This window comes from Lynx rufus, unplaced genomic scaffold (assembly GCF_022079265.1).
Source record: "Lynx rufus isolate CCGP_SWC_20201006 ecotype Redwood Valley unplaced genomic scaffold, mLynRuf1.p SCAF_3, whole genome shotgun sequence".
NCBI lineage: Eukaryota > Metazoa > Chordata > Mammalia > Carnivora > Felidae > Lynx > Lynx rufus.
In genome coordinates this window covers 150,896,121-150,919,772 of record NW_025814845.1, presented here as the reverse complement: position 1 = coordinate 150,919,772, position 23,652 = coordinate 150,896,121, and the positions used below count along the sequence as shown (strand labels likewise).

Genomic DNA, 23,652 nt, shown 5'->3' with positions numbered 1-23,652 from the left:
TGCAGCCACTTCTCACAAACAGCTTGGAGTTTTTTTCAGACATCCCACGAGTGAATTTTTCTTGTCTTTCGGAGGTCAAACACTTCTTAGGGTACGTAATATTCTCAATTTTGATGTTCCAAACACAAGTCACTTAGTAAGTTCTGAGCTTAGATAAGTAGTTATGATCAACTGAAGGTTTATGAGGCACGAGACCCTGGACTCCAGAGCTTTCTATGCATGTCCTGCAAAGGAGGGGCCATGATGACTAACTGTACTTCACAGGACACTGAGGCACAGAGGGATTAAACGAGGCACATCTAGGAGGTGGCTATGAAGGGATTCAAACCTAGGCAGAGATGAGTGACAGTCCACATCCTTAGCCATTACACCATGTCCCCATCAGAGCTGCTCTTGCACTTCAGAGGACACTAAGCCTCACCGGGAGAGCTTCTCACCTGCCGAGGACACAGGCTTCCCACAGTACATGGAGCACGGACAGATCCCAGGGGAATCAGTTCCTAGCTTTCTCCCCACACTGCTCTGACTATGAGCGGATGCAGCAATGTGGCTCTCCTTCTCCACTTCTCCCATGGGTCCTTCCTTCACTTTACAAGAGGGGCACAACTCTCCTCTCAGCAAGGATATAAACAAGGCACAAACCAAAGGACTGGGAAGTATCTTTTAATCAAAGCAGCAAAAGCAGCCCCCTGCCTGCACCAATCTATCTATCTTACCAAGAGACGCACTTTCAGAAAGGTTGCACTATTATAATAATTTTCAAAACTTGTAATATATTTCCCAGTTTTATTCATTGCCATCTACTGATACAATGACAACTTCATCCAAAGAAAAATATTTACACTTAAAATCTTGGGGTTACTAGAAATAAAGCAACCTTGAATTGCTCAAATTCTTTCCTCTCTCTCTCTCTGTCTCTTTTTTGGAGAGGTATGGTGGCAAATCCCACTCTAGGAACAGAGACTTTTGGGGGCTGATTTACACAGGAGCAGTCTTTCCCAGGAATGGTGTATTTATACGTATTTGTTTTGTGGCAGAGAAATAGAATAGGATGATGAATTTTAAAAAGTTTAAACAAAAAGAAACATATAAGCATAAAATACTATGGGGTATGTGCAATGGAAACATTATTTCAGAGGAAAAGGAACAATGAAATATAACATTTCTGACTACTAAAGACTTGCTGGTGTATTTATAAATACATGGCAATGAATATCAAATTGTACTGGTATACAGCATCCACTGGATACATTTAACAACATAATGGTATTATTTTAAAATGCTAGTATTTCCCAATAGGCCAGAAATTATATTTTTTGCAATGATTTAAAGCTATGATTAAAAACCTTACAAATGTTGTTCTCAAAAATGTGAGGCGGAGGTGGGGGGGGGGTGCATGTGTGGCTCAGTCGGTTAAGCATCCAACTCTTGATTTAGGCTCAGGTCATGATCTCACAGTTCGTGGGTTCGAGCCCTGTGCTGGGCTCTGTGTTGACAGCGCGGAGCCTGCTTGGGATTCTCTCTCTCCCTCTCTCTGCCTGTCTCCAGCTCACTCACTTTCTCTCAAAAGAAGTAAATAAACTTAAAAAAAAAATGTGAGACAGGGTATACTGTTTTTCAAAGTGCAAAAAAACTTGAAGACCCCTGTCCTAAACAGGTGTTTGGCATCCCAGTTTATTTTCAAAAATATTTAAAATCATAAGGGACAAAATATCTTCTGGAAGTAACAAACATTTCGTAAAACCATGAAGTCCACTGAAAAGCTAAGTTGAGTCTGGTAGAGAGAACTAATTAATAAAATAATTCCAAAAAATGAAATTCTGAAGAATACACCGAGTTTTATGTCCCACAAGAAAATAAGGGTTATTTCTAGAATCTTTGCAAGACATTCTATGAAGCGAACAGTATGGAATCTCTACTTAGTTAAAACAATACTGTATGAATTGATACACAGTCTTAACGAACTAAAAATATTATAATAGTAGAAAAATATGTTATTGGGTTATTGTGTCATCTGCTTTTCAGCTTTAATACAAGTAATATGATAAAAAATTCACTTGGATGAAGATACTATATTTGCCAAGGATGACATGGCAGAAAAATAACCTGTTAGTTGCCCAGGTCCATTCCTTGGATAGGTCTTCCCTTACAGGAAGATTCTAAAGGCTTTTCAGTATTGGGAGCAGCAGTTAGCAAGGCCTGGTTTCTACTGGGCAGGACAGTAAGCAGTGAGCTGCTCCGTCCCATTTGCAGAGCTACCAGCACCCTCTACGGGTCTTGAGGTGGAACTTAATCTACAGATAAGGAACTCTCCAGCTGTCTTCTGCTTGCTTTATGCACAAAAGAATCAGCCTGCACAGATAAACATGTGGGCCGGACTGCATGAGGACAAAGCACTACCACTTGGAAGCTGTTACACACTCACTACCTTCCTGACAAATAATACAGGGTCCCCTGGGTCACTTTAAACATTTCACTGACTGCACTTCTGGGAATACATCACAAAGGCCCAACTACACTGTGCCCAGCCTCAGCAATCAGCAATAGAACAAAGTACATCTGTCCCCAACCAAGGTTTTTGCAACTACGATGGCATTTCTCAGAAAAGAGTAATCACGATACCATCAAAGAGAAAAAGTAACTTTCTAGCTAGCACTGTCAAATCTCAAAAGCAAACAACTGAAAACTCTGCTTTCTTTTCTTAGTACCTACAAAAATGAATCTCATAGCTCCTTTCTTTATGAATCTTGGAGTTGATGATTTCTTGATAACCCTATCACCTAAGAAATTACAAAGTTTTCTCTAATTCAGTACAGGAAGGAGGAAGTTATGATACCAAAGTGCAAAGTCAACTCATTTTCCCTCTTCAAGAATGTGTGGATGTCTCTAAGAAAAAAAGCCCCAGACTCAAAAGCTTCTGCCTCCATGACCATGGTCATGCAAGGTCGGCTCAAGTCTATCTAACACCTAAGCACGTCATTGAATGTGTGTAGGAAAACTGACTGCCATTTACAGTTGATACCCTGATAATGAAACTGCTGCACGTTACTCTCAGTCAACCTTCATTACAGGTTTAATATTACATAAACTACTCAAGTAATTAAGTCTACCAGAAAGGGACCAAGTAATTTTTAGATTTATTGTGACACATATCATCATATATAGGAACATCTGAAGTCCATACAGTTAGTTATAAAGAAATTCCACCACCACCACCACTCCCTGGATTAGAAAACAGAACACTGCTTGCACCCAGAAGCATCCAGCACCCCTGTGGCCCCTCCTCCTAGAATAGAGTTCATCAACCTCTGAGCTAATGACATTTTGGGGTGAGTAATTATTTGTTCGGGGATGGAGGGGCATGGCTGTGCTGTGCACTGTAGGATGTTTAGCTGTCTGGCCTCTACCCACTAGATAGAATTAACATCTCCCCAGCTGTGAAAACCAAAATTCTCTCCAGACATTGCCACACGTCCCACGAGGGGCAAAATCACGCCCAGTTGAAAACCACTGTCCTAATTGTAATCATTATCCTCAGTTTTGTGATAATCACTCTTCCTCTTGCTTTTGGTTTTGGTTTTGAACCATTTACTTTCGGGAGGGTGGGAGAGTAACAGCCACAGAAAGTACATATGACATAATGTTCACAAATAACCTATGTAACTGCCAACCAGGAAAAAAAAACAACAGAACACTAATATCACCCTAAAAGTTCCCCGTGAGCCCCTTCTCAATGCCAACTCCTTGCCTCTCCCCCAAAGTAATCACTATTGTCTTAACATAGTAATCACTTCTTTGTATTTTAAAATAACTTGACCACCCAAGTATGGCACCTAAATATCAGATTTTCACCTGCCCTTTCAATTTTTATACAAGTGGAATCATACTGGATATTATCTTTGTGTCTCATTTCTTTCTGTCAACATGAAGTTAATGAGATTCTTCCACACCAGGGAATAAATAATAGCCTGCAGGCCAACTCTGATCTGCCACCTGTTTTTGTAAATAACATTTAAGGAGAACACAGTCACATCCATTTGTTTATATATTGTTTGTTGCTGATTTTACAGTCCAATAGTCAAGTTGAGTGGTTGTAACAGAGACCCTATGCTCTGCAAATTATTTCTATGTGGCCCTCTACAGAAAAAGCTTACCAACTCCTGCTCTCTACTCTTGCATGTAACCATACTTCATTTCTTTGCATTTACAAACATATAGCAGTTTACTTATCCAGTCTTTTGCTGATGGACAGTTGGGTTACCGCCAGTTTGGGGATACTGCAGATGATAAGTATTCTTTCTTCCTGACTGAAATACATCCTTTAAAATTTCCTTTATCAAAGGCCTACTGGTGGTAAAGCTTTATCTGAAAACTTTCTCCATCCACTTTCATGAAAAATTTATTTGCTGGGGTAAAATTCTAGGTTGCCAGTTATATTTCCCTCAATATATTACTTCAATGTCTTTTGGGTTCCACTGTTAAGAACTCTGCTTTCATTTATAACCGTTGCTTCTTTGCAGATAATCAGTGTATCTTCTCTGGCTGCATTAAGAGTCTCCTCTCTGTGAATGTGTGTGTGTGTGTGTGTGTGTGTGTGTGTTTGTGTTTATGTGTGTGTATGGCGTTCTGCTATACTGTTACACAGTTACATCTGCTATTATGTTTGTAAGTGAAGATTTCTTTAAATGTAATCTGCTCGGATTCATTAAATTTTTTGAATCTGTGGATTTATCACTAATTCTAGACCATCTTCAGCCCTTATCCCCTTAAACACTGCCTCTGTCCCATTTTCTCTCTTCTTTGTGCTGCTGGTCTTCCCACTTTAAACTTCTGTTTCATATTTCCCAGCTTTTCCTCTTTCACAGCTGCATTCTGGGTCGCTGTTTTCTAGTCTATTTTCCAGACTTTCTTCAGCTGTGTCCACTTTGTCATTATACCCAATAGGGGGCGCCTCGATGGCTCAGTAGGTTAAGCATCCATCTCGTGATTTTGGCTCAGGTCAGATCTCACAGTTCGTGGATCAGGCTCCATGCTGACAATGCAGAGTCTCCTTAGGAATCTCTCTCTCTCTTTCTCTGCCTCTCCCCTGCTTGCACGCTCTCTCTCAAAATAAATAAACATTAAAAAAAAAAAAAAAACCAACAACCCAATAGCACACTTAGTATCCAAGCCTAGGTGTGCTAGAAACCAGCCACAGTCATCAGTAATACAAACTTAGCGATACCTGATAGGAAATAAAAAGCTTAGAAAACAAAGAGATAAGGATAAATTTGCAAAGAAGACCCTCACCATCCAAAGCTTTGCTACTCTCTCTCAACTATTCAGGAACTGAAAAAATTGGAGGATCAAATTATTTTGGTATTTATTTCATTTCTTTCTTTTGCACTAGATTTTAAGTTTCTTCAGACAATGGGATGAGTCTTTTAACCTATTTCTGTATCCTTAGTCTTCAAACAATACTATCAGGAAAGTGAAAAGACAACCCACAGAATTGGAGAAAATATTCACAATCATGTATCTGATAAGGGACTAGTACTGGAAAATATTAAAAAGTTTACTAAACAAGAATAAAGACACACAACCCAATTAAACATTGGGCAAAGGCCTGAATAGCTATTTCTCCAAAGAAGACACAAATGGACAATAATCACATGAAAAATGGTCAACATCATTAGCCGACATGGACATGCAAATCAAACCACATGTAGATGTTACTTTATAGCCACTAGCATGGCTATAATAAGAAAGACAGATAGTAACAAGTGCTGGCAAAGATAAAGAGAAATTAAAATCCTCATACACTGCTGGTGGGAATGTCAAATAGTGTAGCTGTTTTGGAAAAGAAGGTGGTGGTTACTCAAGTCAAGTTAAACATACAGTAACCATACCACCCAGCAATTTCACTCTACATCTATACCCAAGAAAAATGAAAATACAGGCCACAGAAAAACTGATAGTGTTCACAGCTGCATTATTCATAAAAGACCAAAAAGTGGAAGAAACACAAATGCCCATTAACTAATGAATGGATACACCATGGTATATTTCTACAACGGAGTATTACTGGGCAACAAAAAGGAATAAAGTACTGATACGTGTTACAACAAAGATGAACCTTGAAAACGTTATGCTCAGTGAAGGAAACCAGTGACAAAAGACCACATGTTGTAAGATTCCATTTACACGAGATGTACAGAATAGGCAAATCTTTAGAGACAGAAAGTAAATCAGCAGTTACCTAGGGTGGGTAGGGGGGTCATGGGGGATGACTGCCACCGGGTAGAGTTTCTTTTAGGGGTAATGAAATGTTTTAAAATTGGTTCTGGTGAAAACTCTGTGAATATATTAAAAGCCATTGAACTATACATTATAAATAGGTAAATTATATGCCATGTGAATTGTATCTCAACAAAGCTAAAAAAACAACAACACAGCAAATTCCCTGCCCCATCTCTCTCCATTCTTAGTTGGTTCTCCTGGGTTTTACTTCCTTCATATTTCTAAATAATATCCTTATACTGCTATTTCTTACCAATTTCCAATTGGCTTCCAAAAACAGAAGCAATTTTAAACTGGCAGTAAGTGTGGACCTTGCTAAGAAAATGCATAGAAGCTAACTGGGGGAAGAGTGTTCTAGAGAGACAGAGCATCTAGGGCAAAATCCTAAGGCAGGAGGATGCCTGATGTATTCACAAACTGGCACAGGGGTCAGTGACTAGGATGGAATGAGTAAGAAGAGGGGTAGCAGGAGATGAGGTCAGAAAGAGAAAAGGTCCATATTATATACGGCTGGAAGTCCACTGAAAGGGCTTTGGCTTTTGTTCTGAATGAAAAGGAGGAAACAGTGGCAGGGGTGGGGGGCGGGGAGCTTTGAGCAGGAAAGCAGAATAGCACAGACTTAAACTCTGAAAGAATCACTGTTATGCAGAAGGAGACCACGGACGGACGAAGAAAGATCAACTGAGAACAGTGCTCTCAACCAGGGGTATTTTGCTCAAAGGACATCTGGCAATATGTGCAGATACCTGTGGTTGCCACAACTGGGCGGGTGGGAGAGGTGCCAGTGGCATTTAGTGGATAGAGGCCAGGGATGCTGCTTAATCATTCTATTTGCACAGGACCTGCCTCACAGCAAAGAATTATCTAGGCTAAAACTTCAGTAGTGTCATGGACAAGAAAACCAGCTTTAGAAGCTGTTATAAATCTAGACAAGAAAAAATGATTGCTCAGATCATACTGGATATAGTGCAGGTGGCAGGAAGCAGTCAGGGTGTGGATATATTCTGAAGGCAGAACCAACAACATTTCCTAGTGGACACAGGTGTTGAGCTTGAATAACTAGAAGGATGGAACTGACATCAACTGAAATAGGAAAGACACTGGATAAAACCGTCTGAGGGTAGGTGTGGGGAAGTAGTCAGAAATGGAGTTTGAACACGTTAAGTGTGAGAGGTTGATAGCTGATGACACCCCAAATGAAGAATACTGAGTTGGGGGTTCAATACAAGTCTGGAATTTAGGAGAGAGGGTGACACCATAGCGAGCAATCTGGCCGTTGTCACTAAACATCCCAGCCATGTTGTTACATCCGGCCATGATATAATAAACAATTGGTGTAGGTAACAGATGAAGGCAGTCCTAGGACTGAACTGCTGGGCCCCAGACATGATAAGCCCGGGATAAGAAAAATGCAACAGAGATTAAGGAGGAGTGGCCGGTGAAGCAGGAAGAAAACCAGGAGATGGTGGGGTCTGAGAAGCCAAGGAAAATGAGTGCTTCAAGAAGCAGTGAACATCTATGTCACGGGCGAGGTAAGATGAGCATTAAAAAATGCCCACTGGAGGGATGCCTGGGTGGCTCAGTCAGTAAGGTGTCCGACTCCTGATTTTGGCTCAGGTCATGATCTTAGAGTCATTGAGATCAAGCCCCATGTCAAGCTCCATGCTGGGCATGGAACCTGCTTGAGATTCTTTCTCCCTCTCTCCCTCTAAAAAAAATTTTTTTTAAATACCCACTGGATTTGCTAACATGGAAGTCACTGGTGACTTTGGCAAGGGCAGATTCTGTGGAGCAGTGAGGCAAAGTCTGACTGACATGGGTTTAAAAGAGACGGCAGGAAGACTCCCTGTCTTCTGCCCACAAAAGGTAACTGCCATGGGGCACGCCCCTCTACTATAAACAATGGGAAAACAAAAGATATGAAACAACTCATGAGATACTGATGACAGGCAGCATAGGACTGTCATCCTTGACAGAGGGGCAACAAAGGACGTGAGCTCAAGGACTGCCCTGGATTTCTGTCAAGAGGCAATTTCTGGACATAGCACAAGGAAGGGAGCACAGGGCTCTCGCTGAAATGAAAATGTATGTCCATACGAAGATGTGCACAGAAATGTTCACAGCAGCTCTGGGTATAGTAGGCAAAAACTGGAAACAACCCAAATGTCCATCAGCAGGTGAACAGATAAACAATTATGGCATACGCATACAATGGCATACTATTCAGGAATGAAATGAGTTACTGATAAACGCAACATGGATAAATCTCCACGGATAAAACACAACATGGATGACTTGTGCTGAGAAAAACAAGCCAGGCAGAAAAGAAAATACAAAACCAGTCTATATAGAGAGATCAGTGGTTGTATGGGGCCAGAGAATGAAGTGAGGGGTGGGGGGAGAGTGGCAGGGGGCTGACTCGGAAGTGACCCAAGATAATTTTTTATAATAATGAAAATTTATCATGGTTATTACGATATTATATATTAGAGGTATATTCATTTGTCAAAACTCATGGAACTGTACTCTCAAAAATGGGTACACTGTATATATGTAAATTATACCTCACTAAGGTTTATTTAAAAAAAAAAAAAAATTCTAGCCAGAGTCCTGCTTCCAGTAATGGTGAACTGGCTCATTTCAATGGTCTCTCTTACTAAGAAAACCGCAACAAAATATTGGGGGGCAGGGGGGGAATGACTCCAAGATATTATAGTGGAGCAAAGCAGAGAATTACACAGTCCCAGTTAAGACTAAGAAAATCCAGAGAAGTGAGTGTGATGTTTCGGGTTCCCCACCCCACACAGTGAGTGTCTGCCAAGTCTAGAAGAGGCGAAAGAGAGGCAGAGCAGCTAAACAGACTGTCTGAGACTGACTCAATCCATGTTAAAAGTTTTTAAAAAGAGAGAACAGAACTGAAATCAATTTGTATAGAACTCGAGTTCTGTGGCAAAGGAGAGCAGAAGCATCAGAAGTGGCCGTAAATGAGGGAAATGGACTCAAGAAACAGTTTTAAACTTAATTTTTTTTTTATTTAAAAAAAAAATTTTTTTTTTAACGTTTATTTATTTTTGAGACAGAGAGAGACAGAGCATGAACGGGGGAGGGGCAGAGAGAGAGGGAGACACAGAACCGGAAGCAGGCTCCAGGCTCTGAGCCATCAGCCCAGAGCCCGACGCGGGGCTCGAACTCATGGACCGCGAGATCGTGACCTGAGCTGAAGTCGGACGCCTAACCGACTGAGCCACCCAGGCGCCTCTAAACTTAATTTTTAAACAATTTTTTGAGTAGGACAAAACACACGTGGTACAAAGCCATGAAGGTACAAAAGGACTATAGCACAAGCTCAATTTCCTCTCATCCCTGTTTCCCAGCCACTCAGCTCCCTTCCCAGACGCAATCACTCTTACCAGTTTCTTCCGTATTTTTCCACAGATATTTTATGTATATTAAATATGTACAGAATAGATATTCTGGAGCTACTCTATATATATCAACCTCAGCACCACTAATATTTGGGGCCAGATAATTCTTTGTTATCGGGGGCTATCCTGTGCACTGTAGGATATTAAACAGCATCCCTGGCCTCTATCTACCGGTCACCGGAAGCACCTCCAGTTGTGACAAACAAAAATGTCTCCAGACACTGCCCTCAGTTGAAAACCACTGATGCATACCCAAGCACACACACATGTATTTCCTCTCTATATTTCCCTACAAACTCATGCCATATATATGGGTTTTCATCTTTTTTTTACCTTATAATAATTGCAGATCATCCATCAGTCATACAAAGATTTCAAATTTTATTTATATCTAGCTGCCAACAAGTGAGGCTATTTATAATATTCATTATCTTAAGAGCATTCTTTTTTTTTTTTTTTTTAATCTGGGGAGAAAGCACATTATTGCCTTTGATTTCATTAATGACACTTAGGAACAGTCTCAGTAATGAGCCCAAATCTATCCACCTGAAAAGTAACACACTTTCTTGGTGGCACTATATTCTAATTACTAAAAGTAATCAAGAGGAAATATTCTACTATGGAGTTCTATCTCTACAAATAACAACAGTCATAAAGATTATAGCAGCTAATACTTATTGAGTACTTACTATAGGTTAGGCAGTGTTCAACGTGCTTTAGTTATATTAATATAACTAATTCTCACAACAACCTTCTGAGGATGGTACTATTATCTGCATTTCACCAAAAAGGAAACCAAGGTACAGAGATGTTCAGTAATGTACTCAAGGTCAAGGTCACACAAGTAGAGCTGTCAATCTGGGCACATGGTTTAGTGTTCATCTCTAAACCATGACACTCTATTACTCTTCAGTCAAAACCTGCAAGTCTTAGATGATGATGTTTACATTCATATCTGTGGTTCTACTGATTTCAACTAAAATTCTGAATGTAAAGATGTTTTTGTTTATAATTAGTAAGGGTTAAATGTCCTTGAGATTTACTACTGCATATATCCCGCATTTCCTGATACCAGTCCAGTTGGTGTTTTCACAAAACATTTTCCTTATGTTTTTCTCTGGCTAACAAACTGGCATCTTTTTTATTAGGACCATATATCTTTTTATACAGAACTATTAGGATAGTTCTGATAGTTATCCCATGGATAAGAAAACTGTCCAAGTTATAGATTCTAACAAGGAATTAGGGAAAACACAAACACAGCACCTTTCCCTTCATGCTTTTGGGCTCAGTCCTATAAGCAGTACTGCAATAAATCTTCCCAGAGTTGAATTTGCCCTATAATTTTACCAATTACCAGCATATCCTCTAGCTAACTCTTAAGCAGGGACTGTCTCATACATCTACATATCCTCAAGTCTAACTCAGTACACAGCTCAATAAATGTTTGCTGAACTTGGTTGATTTTTAATTCCACAAAGTTTTTCCTCTTCCAATTTAACAGACATCTTTTGACAGTTCAGTGTATGCCAAACATAATGACAGGGAACAGAAAGAAATTCCTTACAAAAATGTTTGCAGAATATAACTCATCATCATCAACAACAACAAAACAATTCAGAAAGGGGCAAAGGAATTGAAGAATTGAAGACCTGTTTCCAAAGAAGACATAAAAACAGCCAAGTATATGAAAAGATGTCGGACATGACTAATCACTAGAGAAATGCAAATCAAAAGCCTATGAGATATCCCCTCACACCCATCAGGATGTCTCCTATCAAAAAAACCAAAAAACCTAGAAAATAACCAGTGTTGGCAAGCATATGGAGAAACTAGAAGTCATGTGTGCTGTTGTGAATGTAAAATGGTGTAGCCATTACGGAAAATACTGTGGCAGTTCTTCAAAAACTTAGAATTACCATGAGACGACCCAAGTGTCCACTGATGGATGAATGAATGATAAGCAAAATGTGGTATGTACATACAATGAAACACTACTGAGCCTTAAAAGGAAGGAATGATACAAAACCGAATGCCTGGAAATGGTATAACATGGACATTCTGTTCAGTGAAATGATCTGGACACAGAAGGACAGATACCTTATCATCCCACTTATATGAGGTACCTAGAGTAGTCAAATTCAGAGACAGAAAGTAGAATGGTGGCTACCAAGGGCTTGAGAGAGAGAAGAATGGGGAGTAAGTATTGAATGGGGACACTGTTTCAGTTTTACGAGATGAAGTGTTTTACAGATGGATGGTGTGATGGTTGCACAACAGTATGAATGTACCTAATGTCCCTGATCTGTACACTTAAAAACGGTTAAATGGTTAATTTTCTTATGTGTATTTTACCACTATTCTTTTAAAAAAACTGTTTGCCAAAGAGCTAACAGTCTAGATTTCTTCAAGAATTAGCTGACATCATGTCCTTGCTTTCCAAATAGCCACGTGACAAAAAAAACTTCCTTTAAACTCTAAAATTAGACCAAAGGCCCAAAAGTCTGAGGACTATACCATCCATGTCCCCTTAACAGTACTATTTTTCTGTTAATACGGAATGCCCAATATTCAACTGTTTCATTTCCAGTTCCTATACCTTAGGTATACAATTTCTAGTACTGAGCCCCTTGTAACAAATTTTACTTTACCTGAGCATTCTGAATCTCTTATATACATTCAAAGGTAAAACAAATTTCACTAAGTAGTATCAACACAAAAAAGGCTTTTCTAGTAAGCCTTTGCTGGCTGCTGGTTTGTGGTCCCACTTGATATTTCTTGCTTTGTACACATATTTGTTTTTGCTTTATATTTTAAAAACATGTTTTTAGTCACATTCAAGGATCCCCAGAAAGGTCACTTCACTATTTGAGATTGTGAACTGAACAGATTTATCTTGCCATTCTCAAACTATTACTGGGAAAAAGTGTTTGCTTTTGATGGGGAGAGCACCATTAAAATGTAAACAGAAATGCCTATCTGTAATAACTTCAATCAATTAACTTTCAGATATATAATGCTTATAGTAAAAAGAGTTGGTAAAAAAATTTAAACTGAGACGTGTCTTCTATAGATCCAATGGACAACAAAGCAAAGGTTTCCCCTACCTGCTGTTTCTTGCCCATGGCAAGTGTTCAGCTCAGCCAGAAGCTGGTTAAAATCATCCTGATGAGCAATCCAGTTATCCTGAAAATACCCAAAAAATCAAATAAAGGTAAGCTTACAGTTTACTTGCACCAGTTGAGAGAGATTTATTTTGGAGTCAAGGAAATCTAGTGGTTAATGTGAAACTTTAAATGTTTCATCAAAATATTATGACATAAATTTGAATGAAGAAATAATATAAATTTAAAATGTAATTTATCTGTGTCAGTATTAAAAATGGGCTTATATGAAGCCTGAGTCCTGATTTCAAATGTGGATAACTTATCAACAGTCCACTTATAATCAAATAATCAACAGGCAACCTGCGTGCTAAATATTAAAATAAAGCAAAATAAAATCATTACCTCATTATGGAAATATTATGTGGGTCAAAGGAAAAAAGCAGTGACAGAGTTCAGGGCTCTCTTTTGTGCTCATGTGAACTTAAAATACTTTGCCCAATTCTACATGCTTGCATTGACCCCCAATTTACAAAACCACACTGAGGAAGGAGTAAGAAAGACTCCAATTTCCCTCAGTCGGCACCTTCATGAAGTGGTGCTAATATGTTCATTGTAACAAAAATAATCTGACTTTAAAAGGGAATGGGCATCTCCGAAACAATCTAACCAGTGGGAAGCAAGTATCAATGCAGAAATTTGCCTTATACACACTTTTTTAAGAATGCTGAAGGTTAAGGCATGTTAAAAATAGGTTTACTGGGCAACGCTTCTCCTAAAAATTAAGTGTATCTATACATCTATCTTTTAACAACTACCTTCAAAACCAACCTCATATAAACTCTTTAGTGGTTTAAAATTTTAGCTGTTAGTCCGAAAAATTTTAGCTGCTCTATTCTATCACACAGCGCAATTACTATTTCTAGTCCAGTACTCAGTATATCAAATCAAAATAATTTGGTGTAGTTCTCCAAAATAATAAGTAGTTCTCCAGATTTCCTATCAGATTCTGTTGGCTGTAAAAATTTAAGAACAAAGTTTTCAGCTCAGACACTATAGTAATACTGAATACTTATACACTTATATATACTTATACACTTAAAACATAGACACGATAGTAATACTGAAAATGAAAAGCACAATAGGCCATTAATTTTTAATTACGGTGTTATATTTTCAAAGCACCAGTATTTAAGGAGAAACGTGAATAAATTCAACTGCTATATACCAATAGTCGGAAACAGACAAAAGGGAGGCGCCTGGTTGGCTCAGTTGGTTAAACGTTCGACTTGGGCTCAAGTCATGATCTCACAGTTCGTGGGTTCGAGTCCGGCATGGGGCTCTGTGCTGACAGCTCACAGCCTGTAGCCTGCTTCGGACACTGTCTCTCCCTCTCTCTCTGCCCCTCTTCCTCCCACACTTGGTCTCTCTCAAAAATAAATAAATGTTAAAAAATGAAATTAAAAAATAGACAAAAGGACAGGAAAAGGTCACCACTTTCTTGCAGAAAAAACTTAATTTCTCTCCGAAGTTAAATGCCACTAACTTTTAATAGTATAAGCAAATATTAGAAAAAAGATAAAGATAAAAATTCCTTTCTATACTGAAATGAATATTTCTATAAAAAGAATATTTTTTTCAAAGTTTAGGAACAAAACTAATTCAGATCTCTTAGACATAATCAAGTAAAGAATCCCATAAGGACAACAAGGCAAGGTGAAGGCATGGTGTGTGGCGAAAAGCCTGCTTAGTTATGGGCTCTTTACTCAACCACAGCATGGAAGATACACACGTGCATAGTGAAAACCTCATCAATTTGATGAAATATGTGTATTTACAAAAAAAAAGCCAATCATGCAAGGAAAACCCCCAGCAAACACACTGTTGCTCACTTCATTATTGATTGTAGCTCCAAGTCCCAGGTGGTTATTTTTAACTTGAACTTTAATATGATCTGTGGCTCCTTGCTCCTGAGCCCCTAAACCCTGTGGAGGTCAAGCACAAAGAGAGTTAGTATTTTTATCAAGTATAAAGAGAGATCACATCTTTCTTCCTTCATCAACTATTCGACTAATTATGAAATATCCAGGAGTGAGGCACTATCCTTATCCTCAGAGAGGATACAGTCTAATGGATTCTTACAAAGTATGTCTGTAATACCAAGGATGTACTTACAATAATGAATGCTAACTCTTCAACCTGAGACCTATTTCACGGCCCATGTACACACTATGCAGAACATGCCTTTTGTGATGCTCGGAATCAGAGTACTACTACCAAACTAATGGAATCCCATTGGAGATATTACAAATCTATGGCTCTCTCCATTACATAATTTTACAAAACAACACTGAGAGAGTGGAGAAAGGAAACCCCAAGTCCCTAAATCAATCAACACTCATTTGTAAGGTGTCTCAGAGAGGCTGCTGTACTGAAGAAACTAAAAGGCAACCAGGGTGGTTCTAGGTGAGTGGACAGAGGAAAAATAAGATAAAATAAAGGGGCTAGACCTCACAGGACCCTAGAAATTACAGAAATTTGGATTTAATTTTTTAAAACGATGGGAAGCCACTGAACTTTTAAGCAAGGGAATGCCATGATCTAATTTCTGTATTTCAAAAGATATTCTGGCTATTGTTTGGCAAACGGCCCAGAGGAAGAAAAGGAGGGAGGGAAGCAGCTGAGAGGGCAGGCAGTGATGGTGTGTGGACCAGGATGGGGCCCCGGATAGAGAGGAATAATGACTGGCGATGCGAGAAGTGAGAGAGGTAGAGGAACCAAGCAAGACCATTTACAAAAATGGGGAAAACTTGAGACGGAAAAAACTGGAAGGTGGGTATCAAGAATTTTATAACAAAAATTATAAAGTTGAGATGCTCACTCAAGTAGAAATGCCAAGCAGGCTGGTGAATTTACAAACCTGAAGCTCAGAGGACAGATCTGGACCAGATAATTCTCAGAATTTAGACCATTCTAAGTATGGTATGGAATCAAAGAGCTCACCTTTCAGAATACAGAAAAGGCCTGGGGCTGAGGAGCTCCAAAGCTCAAAAGGCTGGAGAGGAAGAGTCAGCAACATACTTAGGAGTGGCCAATGCGGTAGAAGGAAAAACAGGGGGGAGAGCAGTACTGTGGAAGCCAAGACACAGTATTTCAAGAATAGTCCAGTATGTCCAATGCTGCTAAGGGATTAAGTAACGTGAGAATAAAAAAGGATCCACTGGATTGGGAACAAGATCATTAAAGGCCATCACAAGAACCATTTAAATACAAAAGTATCGGGGCGCCTGGGTGGCGCAGTCGGTTAAGCGTCCGACTTCAGCCAGGTCATGATCTCGCGCTCTGTGAGTTCGAGCCCCGCGTCAGGCTCTGGGCTGATGGCTCGGAGCCTGGAGCCTGTTTCCGATGCTGTGTCTCCCTCTCTCTCTGCCCCTCCCCCGTTCATGCTCTGTCTCTCTCTGTCCCAAAAATAAATAAAAAAAGTTGAAAAAAAAAATTAAAAAAAATAAATAAATAAATACAAAAGTATCGCCAGAAACCCATTTCAGCCAGGAATAAATAGTGTGAGGAAAATGGGAAAATGTATATTCTGAGCTATAAAGGGGAACAAAATATTACTCTTAGCAATATAAAAACACTGATGGTTAAGTATGATTCCAAGTGCAGCTAATTAAAAGGCACAATCTATGAAAGATGCTAATCACAGCAATTTAAATGATAAACAAAGAGAACTGACCTTTATGTTCAATTCTAATTTTATCATGACAATTTAGTTATGTCTCCAAAATCACTTACTGATCAAAAACACAAATTTCTCCCAGTGTCCTAAGAAAGATGCATTCTCCTGATTTGCCTTTATGCATGGCTCCAATTTCTTTTGCTCTTCTCCAACATACCTTTCCTTTAGACCACCCCATCTTCTCTAGCATCCTCTGGCCAAACTTGGAATCATCATTGCTCCAGGCAGTGTTTCTCGGATCCATAGCCCACTTCTGCTTCCGCCGACCTGCAAATGACAAAGTATCTCATCAGCAATTTATCTTTTAAACCTGGAAAACACTACACAAATACACACAAAACCTAATACGTACACACATATTCCCATAAAATACGACAAACAATATGTTTTATTAGATACAGATATCACATTCAGCATTCAATGAAATATCATCAGATTGGATCACTTACCCTGGTTTTCCCAGTAACTGCTGTATTCTCAATATACAAACTGGCCTAAGATAAAAATAACAGTGTTCCCTCCAAATGTGACAAATAGAAATACATGATATACCATCAGTTGGCCTTCCACACTCAGCTAAAGGCAGCAACTGTAAGCACTTGTCAACACCAGTGTCATCATCACCACCAGCAGCATCAGCCACTACAGCTTCCGGTGCCATACGTTATGTACCAAATGTTATCCATATATTGTATCCGATTTGCACAGTAACCCAATGAGGATGGAAATTCTTATCTCCATTTTTCAGATGAGGAAATCTGAGGCTTAGAGAAAGAAATGTACCTAATGCCCCCAAACAAATATCAGAGCCTCTATACAAAGCAAGGGCCTACTGACATCAAAGCTTATATTCTTAATCCACAATATATAACGGTCATTATGATCTTGGAGAGAGTCAACTGTACCCTCCACACATGTGATCTACACATAGTTATGATGTCATCCCTTATTACTGAAATGCCCTAGAGACCCATGACCCCTTCTCTGAACTTCGAAAATAAACTATCTGCTTCTTTTCTGGCATTGAACACACATTCTTCTGTATTATGACTACTAATATCCTTCTCTTATGTTTCCTATGAAACCATCATCTCCTTACAGCTTACATTTGTGTGCTATTCTTTTTCATGCTTCATTGCAAGAAGTAGAAAACACTATGCCCACAGCAGGCACTCAGGAAATATGTGAATGAATGTATGAGTGAATTCAAAAGAAAGAAGGAAGAAAAAAGGAGACAAGAGGAAAGGAATGAAGGAAGGAAAGAACATAATTAAGGGAACTGCTTTGAATGTCTTCGTATTAAGTATTTTTTAATGCATACAAATAATTGACAGTTGGGAACTCAAATTTATCAGTACAGTTTTATGGAAAATTGCTGCAGAGATATAGAACCTCAAAAAGTTCACAGAACAAGAACACGAAGCCCTAAAGTAAATTGTGGCCAATTGAGAAATTTGGAGGTCAAGTGTGCTTATTGTTCACCTACTGCAGCAATCAAAGCACAGTATCTCACTATCAACAACAGTCTTATGCTTGGCAGTCTCTTAACTCCCTGCGTCCCCTCCTCTTTCAAGGAAGGCAGAGTGTCACATGCTGCACCTCATTTGGATGTGTCTAGAGTCTTGGAAGCTTGATTACCCTACGTTCTACAAACGGACCTTGGGTTGAAGGTTCTAGAAGGGGAGCACAGCTACTAGTATACCCTTGACAGAAGAACAGTCCTCCTCTATCCCTTTTCTAAAGCGGAAGGTCGCCCTCTTCAACCTATTGTGCAGCTTCGGGAGGGACACACATAGAGCAGTGGGGAAGGGGACACCCACCTAACCAGCCAGGTCAGCCAAATCGACCCTGGCAATCAATGCGGTGACAGATGTTACAGCCAGATCGCCCTCACATCTTCACAACATTAATTTAAAAATAATACAACCTCCAGTGAGAGGCTTACTGTATAACACGTAAAATCAATAAAGGGACCCAAAACTACACACATCCAAACAAAAGTAAACTTTTTATAAGCATGCAGGAAAGCAAAACAAGTTGGGCTCAAATCTACAGTTTTGCAAGAAAAAGGTGACCCCAAAATGTTAACCATGAGTAAGTTACCACTTTACCTATCTTAGTAAATACAGAGAATAACATTGCCTCTGCTATGAACAACATACCAGATATGAGCCTTCTTAGCCATGTTCTCTTTGTAAGGCTGCTTACTGGTATGTGTCAGCGTTCATGTCTCTCCACAGCTGTGCCTGCCAGGGATTCTAACTGGGGCTTATATGAAAAAGACATTTCTGAGAATGAATGAACCCACCTTATGCAATAAGAACTCCAACACTTTATGTTACATACACATACACAGCAGACTGTAATAATGCTTATACAAAAGATCACCAAGGTCAGTTCCTCTTCCTTGCAGAAACGTCAGGTATCCTCAAATAAAGGGGTAGGGCAGGGTTTCCCCAGTGAGGATGTTAAATCAGGGGAGCTTCCCATTAAAATAAAATAGAGCAACACTGTGTGAAACAAAATTTAATAGTGTCCCATATTAGAGACTTTCCCAGAACATTTCATATGCAGATGTGTAGATCCTCTAAGGGCAAAGCAGGCATGCTATGTTTCCCTAATTTATTTGATCCGAACCCTACTTCACTGGAAGGCTTTTCGGGCTCTAGGCTGTAGAATTTCCAGGTTTGGGAAATCCTGGCAAGGAAAAGACTGTCACTGGTCTGTTCAGATTGGATCAACTTTTACATGTGCTTTGTTATTCTTATTCCACAATCATTCTGCGCTTAGATGTCAACTTTGTTAACCCTGTGTGCAGAAGAGAACATAGCAGGCCTCACTACTAACCTTCGAAAGGCTTGCTTACAAGGTTGGCACCTTGGCTGGGAACCTGGCTTTTAGGAGGGTTCCAAGCATTCTCGGAATTGGTGAGTGGCTCACTATGCCTAATTGTTAATACAAACAATATGGTTTATACTGAATACTTGGCTTTCCTTCTGGGAGTCTGGAGCACTGGGCCTCAGGGTTGAGTACCCTGAATCTGCAGAATCACTATTTAGGATGATGTGTTCTGCCATCCGCTAGCCAGACTCCTCCTATTTGGAGTTCCAACTTTAGATGGTTCCATCAAGGCATTTTGGGGGTAACCCCAATAAATAACCCTTTTCTTTTTTTTTTTCTGTTGAAGCAAAGTTTAATAGCATTTTTAATAGAGAAATTATAAAAATAATTTATAATCAAGTATATAAATCATTTTTTGCTATATTTTTTACCTAGGTAACATTAGAAAGGCCTTATTTGACTCTAGATTATATAAATATCCAACTATATTTTCCAACTATTTAATCCTTAAGTAGTTTTGTTGAGATATAATTCACAAACCATAAAATTCACCCATTTAAAGTGTAGTATTCATTGGTTTTTAGTATATTCATGGAGTAGTACCATCACCATTACCTACTTAAAGAATATTTTCATCACCCCAAAATAATTATATTTAAATATGATTAAATAATTAATTTTGAATTAATTTTTATATACATGCTAAATAAGAGTACAACTTCATTCTTTTGCTTGTGAACATCCAGTTGCTTGAGCACCGTTCTTTGAAAAAACTATTCCTTCCCCATTGAATTGTCTTGGCACTCTTGAAAATCAATTGAGTATAAATATAACGGTTTATTTCTAGACTCTCAATTCTATTCACTTTTCAATTACTCCATGCCTAATACCACATGACTTATGCCAGGATTCAGCTTACTCTGAAAGGTGTGCTGAGTCCCAAAAGCCAGGGACAGAAGTTTTGTCTTTTTTTTCTTTTTCAAAGGACACTTTCAGATATTCAAGAGCTCAAAATATACCATCCATGTACCATGTATTCCTATTAAAAAATTATTCAAGACATATTCAAAGTTAAAGAAACTGCAGTATAAAAATCTTAATGCGATGAGCACTAAAATCCATTAACTATAGTGTGATTTGACTATAAATATGACTAGAAGTGTCAAAAATTGTCTCGAAAAGGAAAGAATCTAAGAAAAGAGTAATATCTTGATAAAAATCCAGGTCTAAAACTTCAAATGATATAAAGACTAGGAAGTGAGATCAATAAATTAAATTCTTGTCTTACATAGGGAGAAGTTTCGGTAAGCTAGATTTTTTGTCTTACACAAAGGAGACCCAATAAAATAACACTTGATAATTACAGAAATAATAAATAAAAAATATATTTGAGAAACACAAAACTACTAGATTTTAAAAATAGGGTAAGGGGGCGCCTGGGTGGCGCAGTCGGTTAAGCGTCCGACTTCAGCCAGGTCACGATCTCGCGGTCCGTGAGTTCGAGCCCCGCGTCAGGCTCTGGGCGGATGGCTCGGAGCCTGGAGCCTGTTTCTGATTCTGTGTCTCCCTCTCTCTCTGCCCCTCCCCCGTTCATGCTCTGTCTCTCTCTGTCCCAAAAATAAATAAAAACGTTGAAAAAAAAAATTAAGCATACATCAGAAAATATTAAAACCAGAAAAGATCTTAGCAGCCCTAGTTTTACAAATGAAGAAACAGCCCACAGAGTCACAGTCTAGAACATATCCTTTTCTGTAAGTCCCTATTTAAAAACAATAGAAAACTGCTGGTCCTAGTGACAAAAAAGTTAAGATACGAGATAACTAGATCAAATTTGTCACTTTCTAGCTCAGTGACTCGGGGCAAATTATTTTCCTCTGCACCTCGATTTCATCCCCTGTAAAACTGGAACTCCCTGTAAAACTGTTTACTCCTTGCGTCTTGTGCCCCCATTCTTCCACCTTCTTAGATAAGAGGATGCTGATAACATTTATTTCACAGAATCCTATGTGGTTGCTGTAGGTCTGTTCAAGCGGTTTCTGTTCATTGCTCACTATACACTTCCAAAAAGTTATGGGCCATCTTTTCATGGCCAAAGCACGACTGCCATCTGGTGGCAGGAAACCTTAGCTACAGATACCGCTCAGAAGTCAAATAGCCTCTCCAGAGGGAGGGAATTGATGAACTTCACAAAGTGGTGGTGTCAGAAGCAAACTGAAGCAGGACGCGGCGTTACAGCCAACACTCCTGTCACACAAGAATGTTAACATTTCCAACTAAGCCCAACTAAGCCACTCTTACTTAGAATCACTCATTAGCCCTGTATCCCCTAAAACAGGCTAACTTCCTGCGTTTGACGCTTTTAACCCCTTTGCTTTTCTTTTTCTGGGTTCAATAAACCTTCGAGAACGGGATTTCACTGCCTGAAGAGATTCTGCCGGCCCAGCCGCCTCTTTTTAACCAGAAGAAGCTGAGGGCCGGCGAAGTGAAAGACCAAGTCAGGGTTCCTACGATCGGCGTTCTGGCTCCCATTCGAGCCCACCGCGCGCGTGCCCAGATCTGAGCTTGAGGACAAAGTCCCACGTGGACACTGGCAGTCTCTTTCACTAACCGACCAGTAGCTAACCTGGGGAAGGCTGCGCCGGGAAATCTCTGCGGCAGGCAGGGCGAGCCGAACCGGGGTTACCCAGTCCCCTGGCATCCCCCGCCCCGCTGCGCGCCGGAGACCCGCACCCCGCACCACTTGGTCTGGCCAGGCGCGTCACCTGGAAACTTCACCCTCGCTCCCTCCACTCACGCTCAGCCAGCATTGACATGTCGAGAGCCTGTGACGCCACGAGCCTCCGGATCTGAGAGGTGGCGGCGACCAAGCAGCCGGCTCGCGGAGAAGTTGCAACCACCAGACTCGCAAACCAGGTGGACTGCAGCGGCCGAGGCGCGTGCTGGTGACGTCAGTGGGCCGCGACCGGCCCTCAACCACGTGGCGGCGAGTGGGCGGGACGCGGGCCTTCTGGGGGAGGGGCGGGCCGGGGAGAGTATATTCCGGAAGGTGCGGGCTTGCGGACACCCAGGGGGAGAGGTCAGAGGTCTCCGGGTCTAAAGCAGGTGGAGGGGAGGGTGTGGGTTTATTCGCATGAGCAAGTTCCTGAACTAAATGATTGCCTACGTGTAAACGCTTCTAAAAGCGTCTGCCACAGAGCAAGCGCTCAATAGGGTTACCTGTGTCACTCTCAATATTAATAACTAAATGCCAAGAGTGGTGGTTTCTGGAAGTAAAACATGAACTCTGCCCTCCGCTCAGAATCTCCTGAGGAAAAGAAACATGTAAACAATAGTTCTTAGGGCCGCCAGTATTATTAAAACGGTGTGTATGAGGAGTTTGACAAACTCACCTGGAGGGGAGGATTTTGCAGTATGGTGTCCCACCTCTGCCCTCTGAGGTAGATAGGTAAGTAGACACATAACTACGAATCTATCTGTGGGATCCCAAGTTAATAAGATAACTAAACGTGGCTAAAATGTTGTCTGTCTTTAACATGATGTCTTCAACAAGACTAATAGTTTTTTTCAATATATAATCCTCATAGAGATGTCATAGATGCAAGAAATGGTGGAGTTGAAACAAACCATGGAAACCATTAGTCTATCCTGCATTCGTCCAAATGCAGTCCCTTTTATAGGATTCCTTTTTTGGTCTCTGACTGAACATCTCCAGGAAAGGCAGCTCACCAAATCACAAGGCACAACCATTCCTTACTATTCACTGCCACACTCAACAATCCGAGTTTAGTTTTGACCTAGACCACACCAGCAGTGATGCAAACTTCTGTCTCAATGTTTCTGACCATCAAAGAGACAAAATTATCTTCCTGCAATCGTATACCAACGTATGTGGTGCTTGAAAATGCTGACTTCCTGATCAATTCACTATTGTCCACTCTCATGTAACTACCTTCTATCTTCTCCTATCTTATCAAACAGATCAGCTAATTATCCAAAGACTTGGGTGATCCTGCCTTTCTCATTTGGAGCAAGTCCAACTCCCTACTTTACTCCTGTTTTCTGCGTCACAACTTATGTGCTCCCTGACTTAGTTATAAAAGTTACATTGATTTTGCCTCTCCTCTTTCCCCTCAGTTCCTGGGTATTCACTGCTAGCAGCAACTATTCTTTTGTATTTCTTTTTTCTAATGTTTATGAAACTAGGTAAGTTTACCTTGATGGTCTAGACCCCTAGTTAAAGGGAAACTTTATCTAGAACAGGAAT

At 40.0% G+C, this 23,652-nt stretch overlaps 1 protein-coding gene across 1 annotated transcript in view; it reads right to left on the bottom strand.

Moving 5' to 3' along the window:
• Positions 1–22,296, bottom strand: part of PINX1 (PIN2 (TERF1) interacting telomerase inhibitor 1) — an 87,164-nt gene extending 64,868 nt beyond the window's left edge. The window contains exons 1-4 of the mRNA XM_047092226.1: positions 22,183–22,296; positions 16,705–16,814; positions 14,701–14,793; positions 12,812–12,890 (exon numbers count right to left, since the gene is read on the bottom strand). Coding sequence (XP_046948182.1) covers positions 12,812–12,890; positions 14,701–14,793; positions 16,705–16,814; positions 22,183–22,201 — 301 coding nt within the window. The 5' untranslated portion in view covers positions 22,202–22,296. The remainder of the gene's footprint in view (positions 1–12,811; positions 12,891–14,700; positions 14,794–16,704; positions 16,815–22,182) is intronic.
• Positions 22,297–23,652: the final 1,356 nt, after the last annotated feature.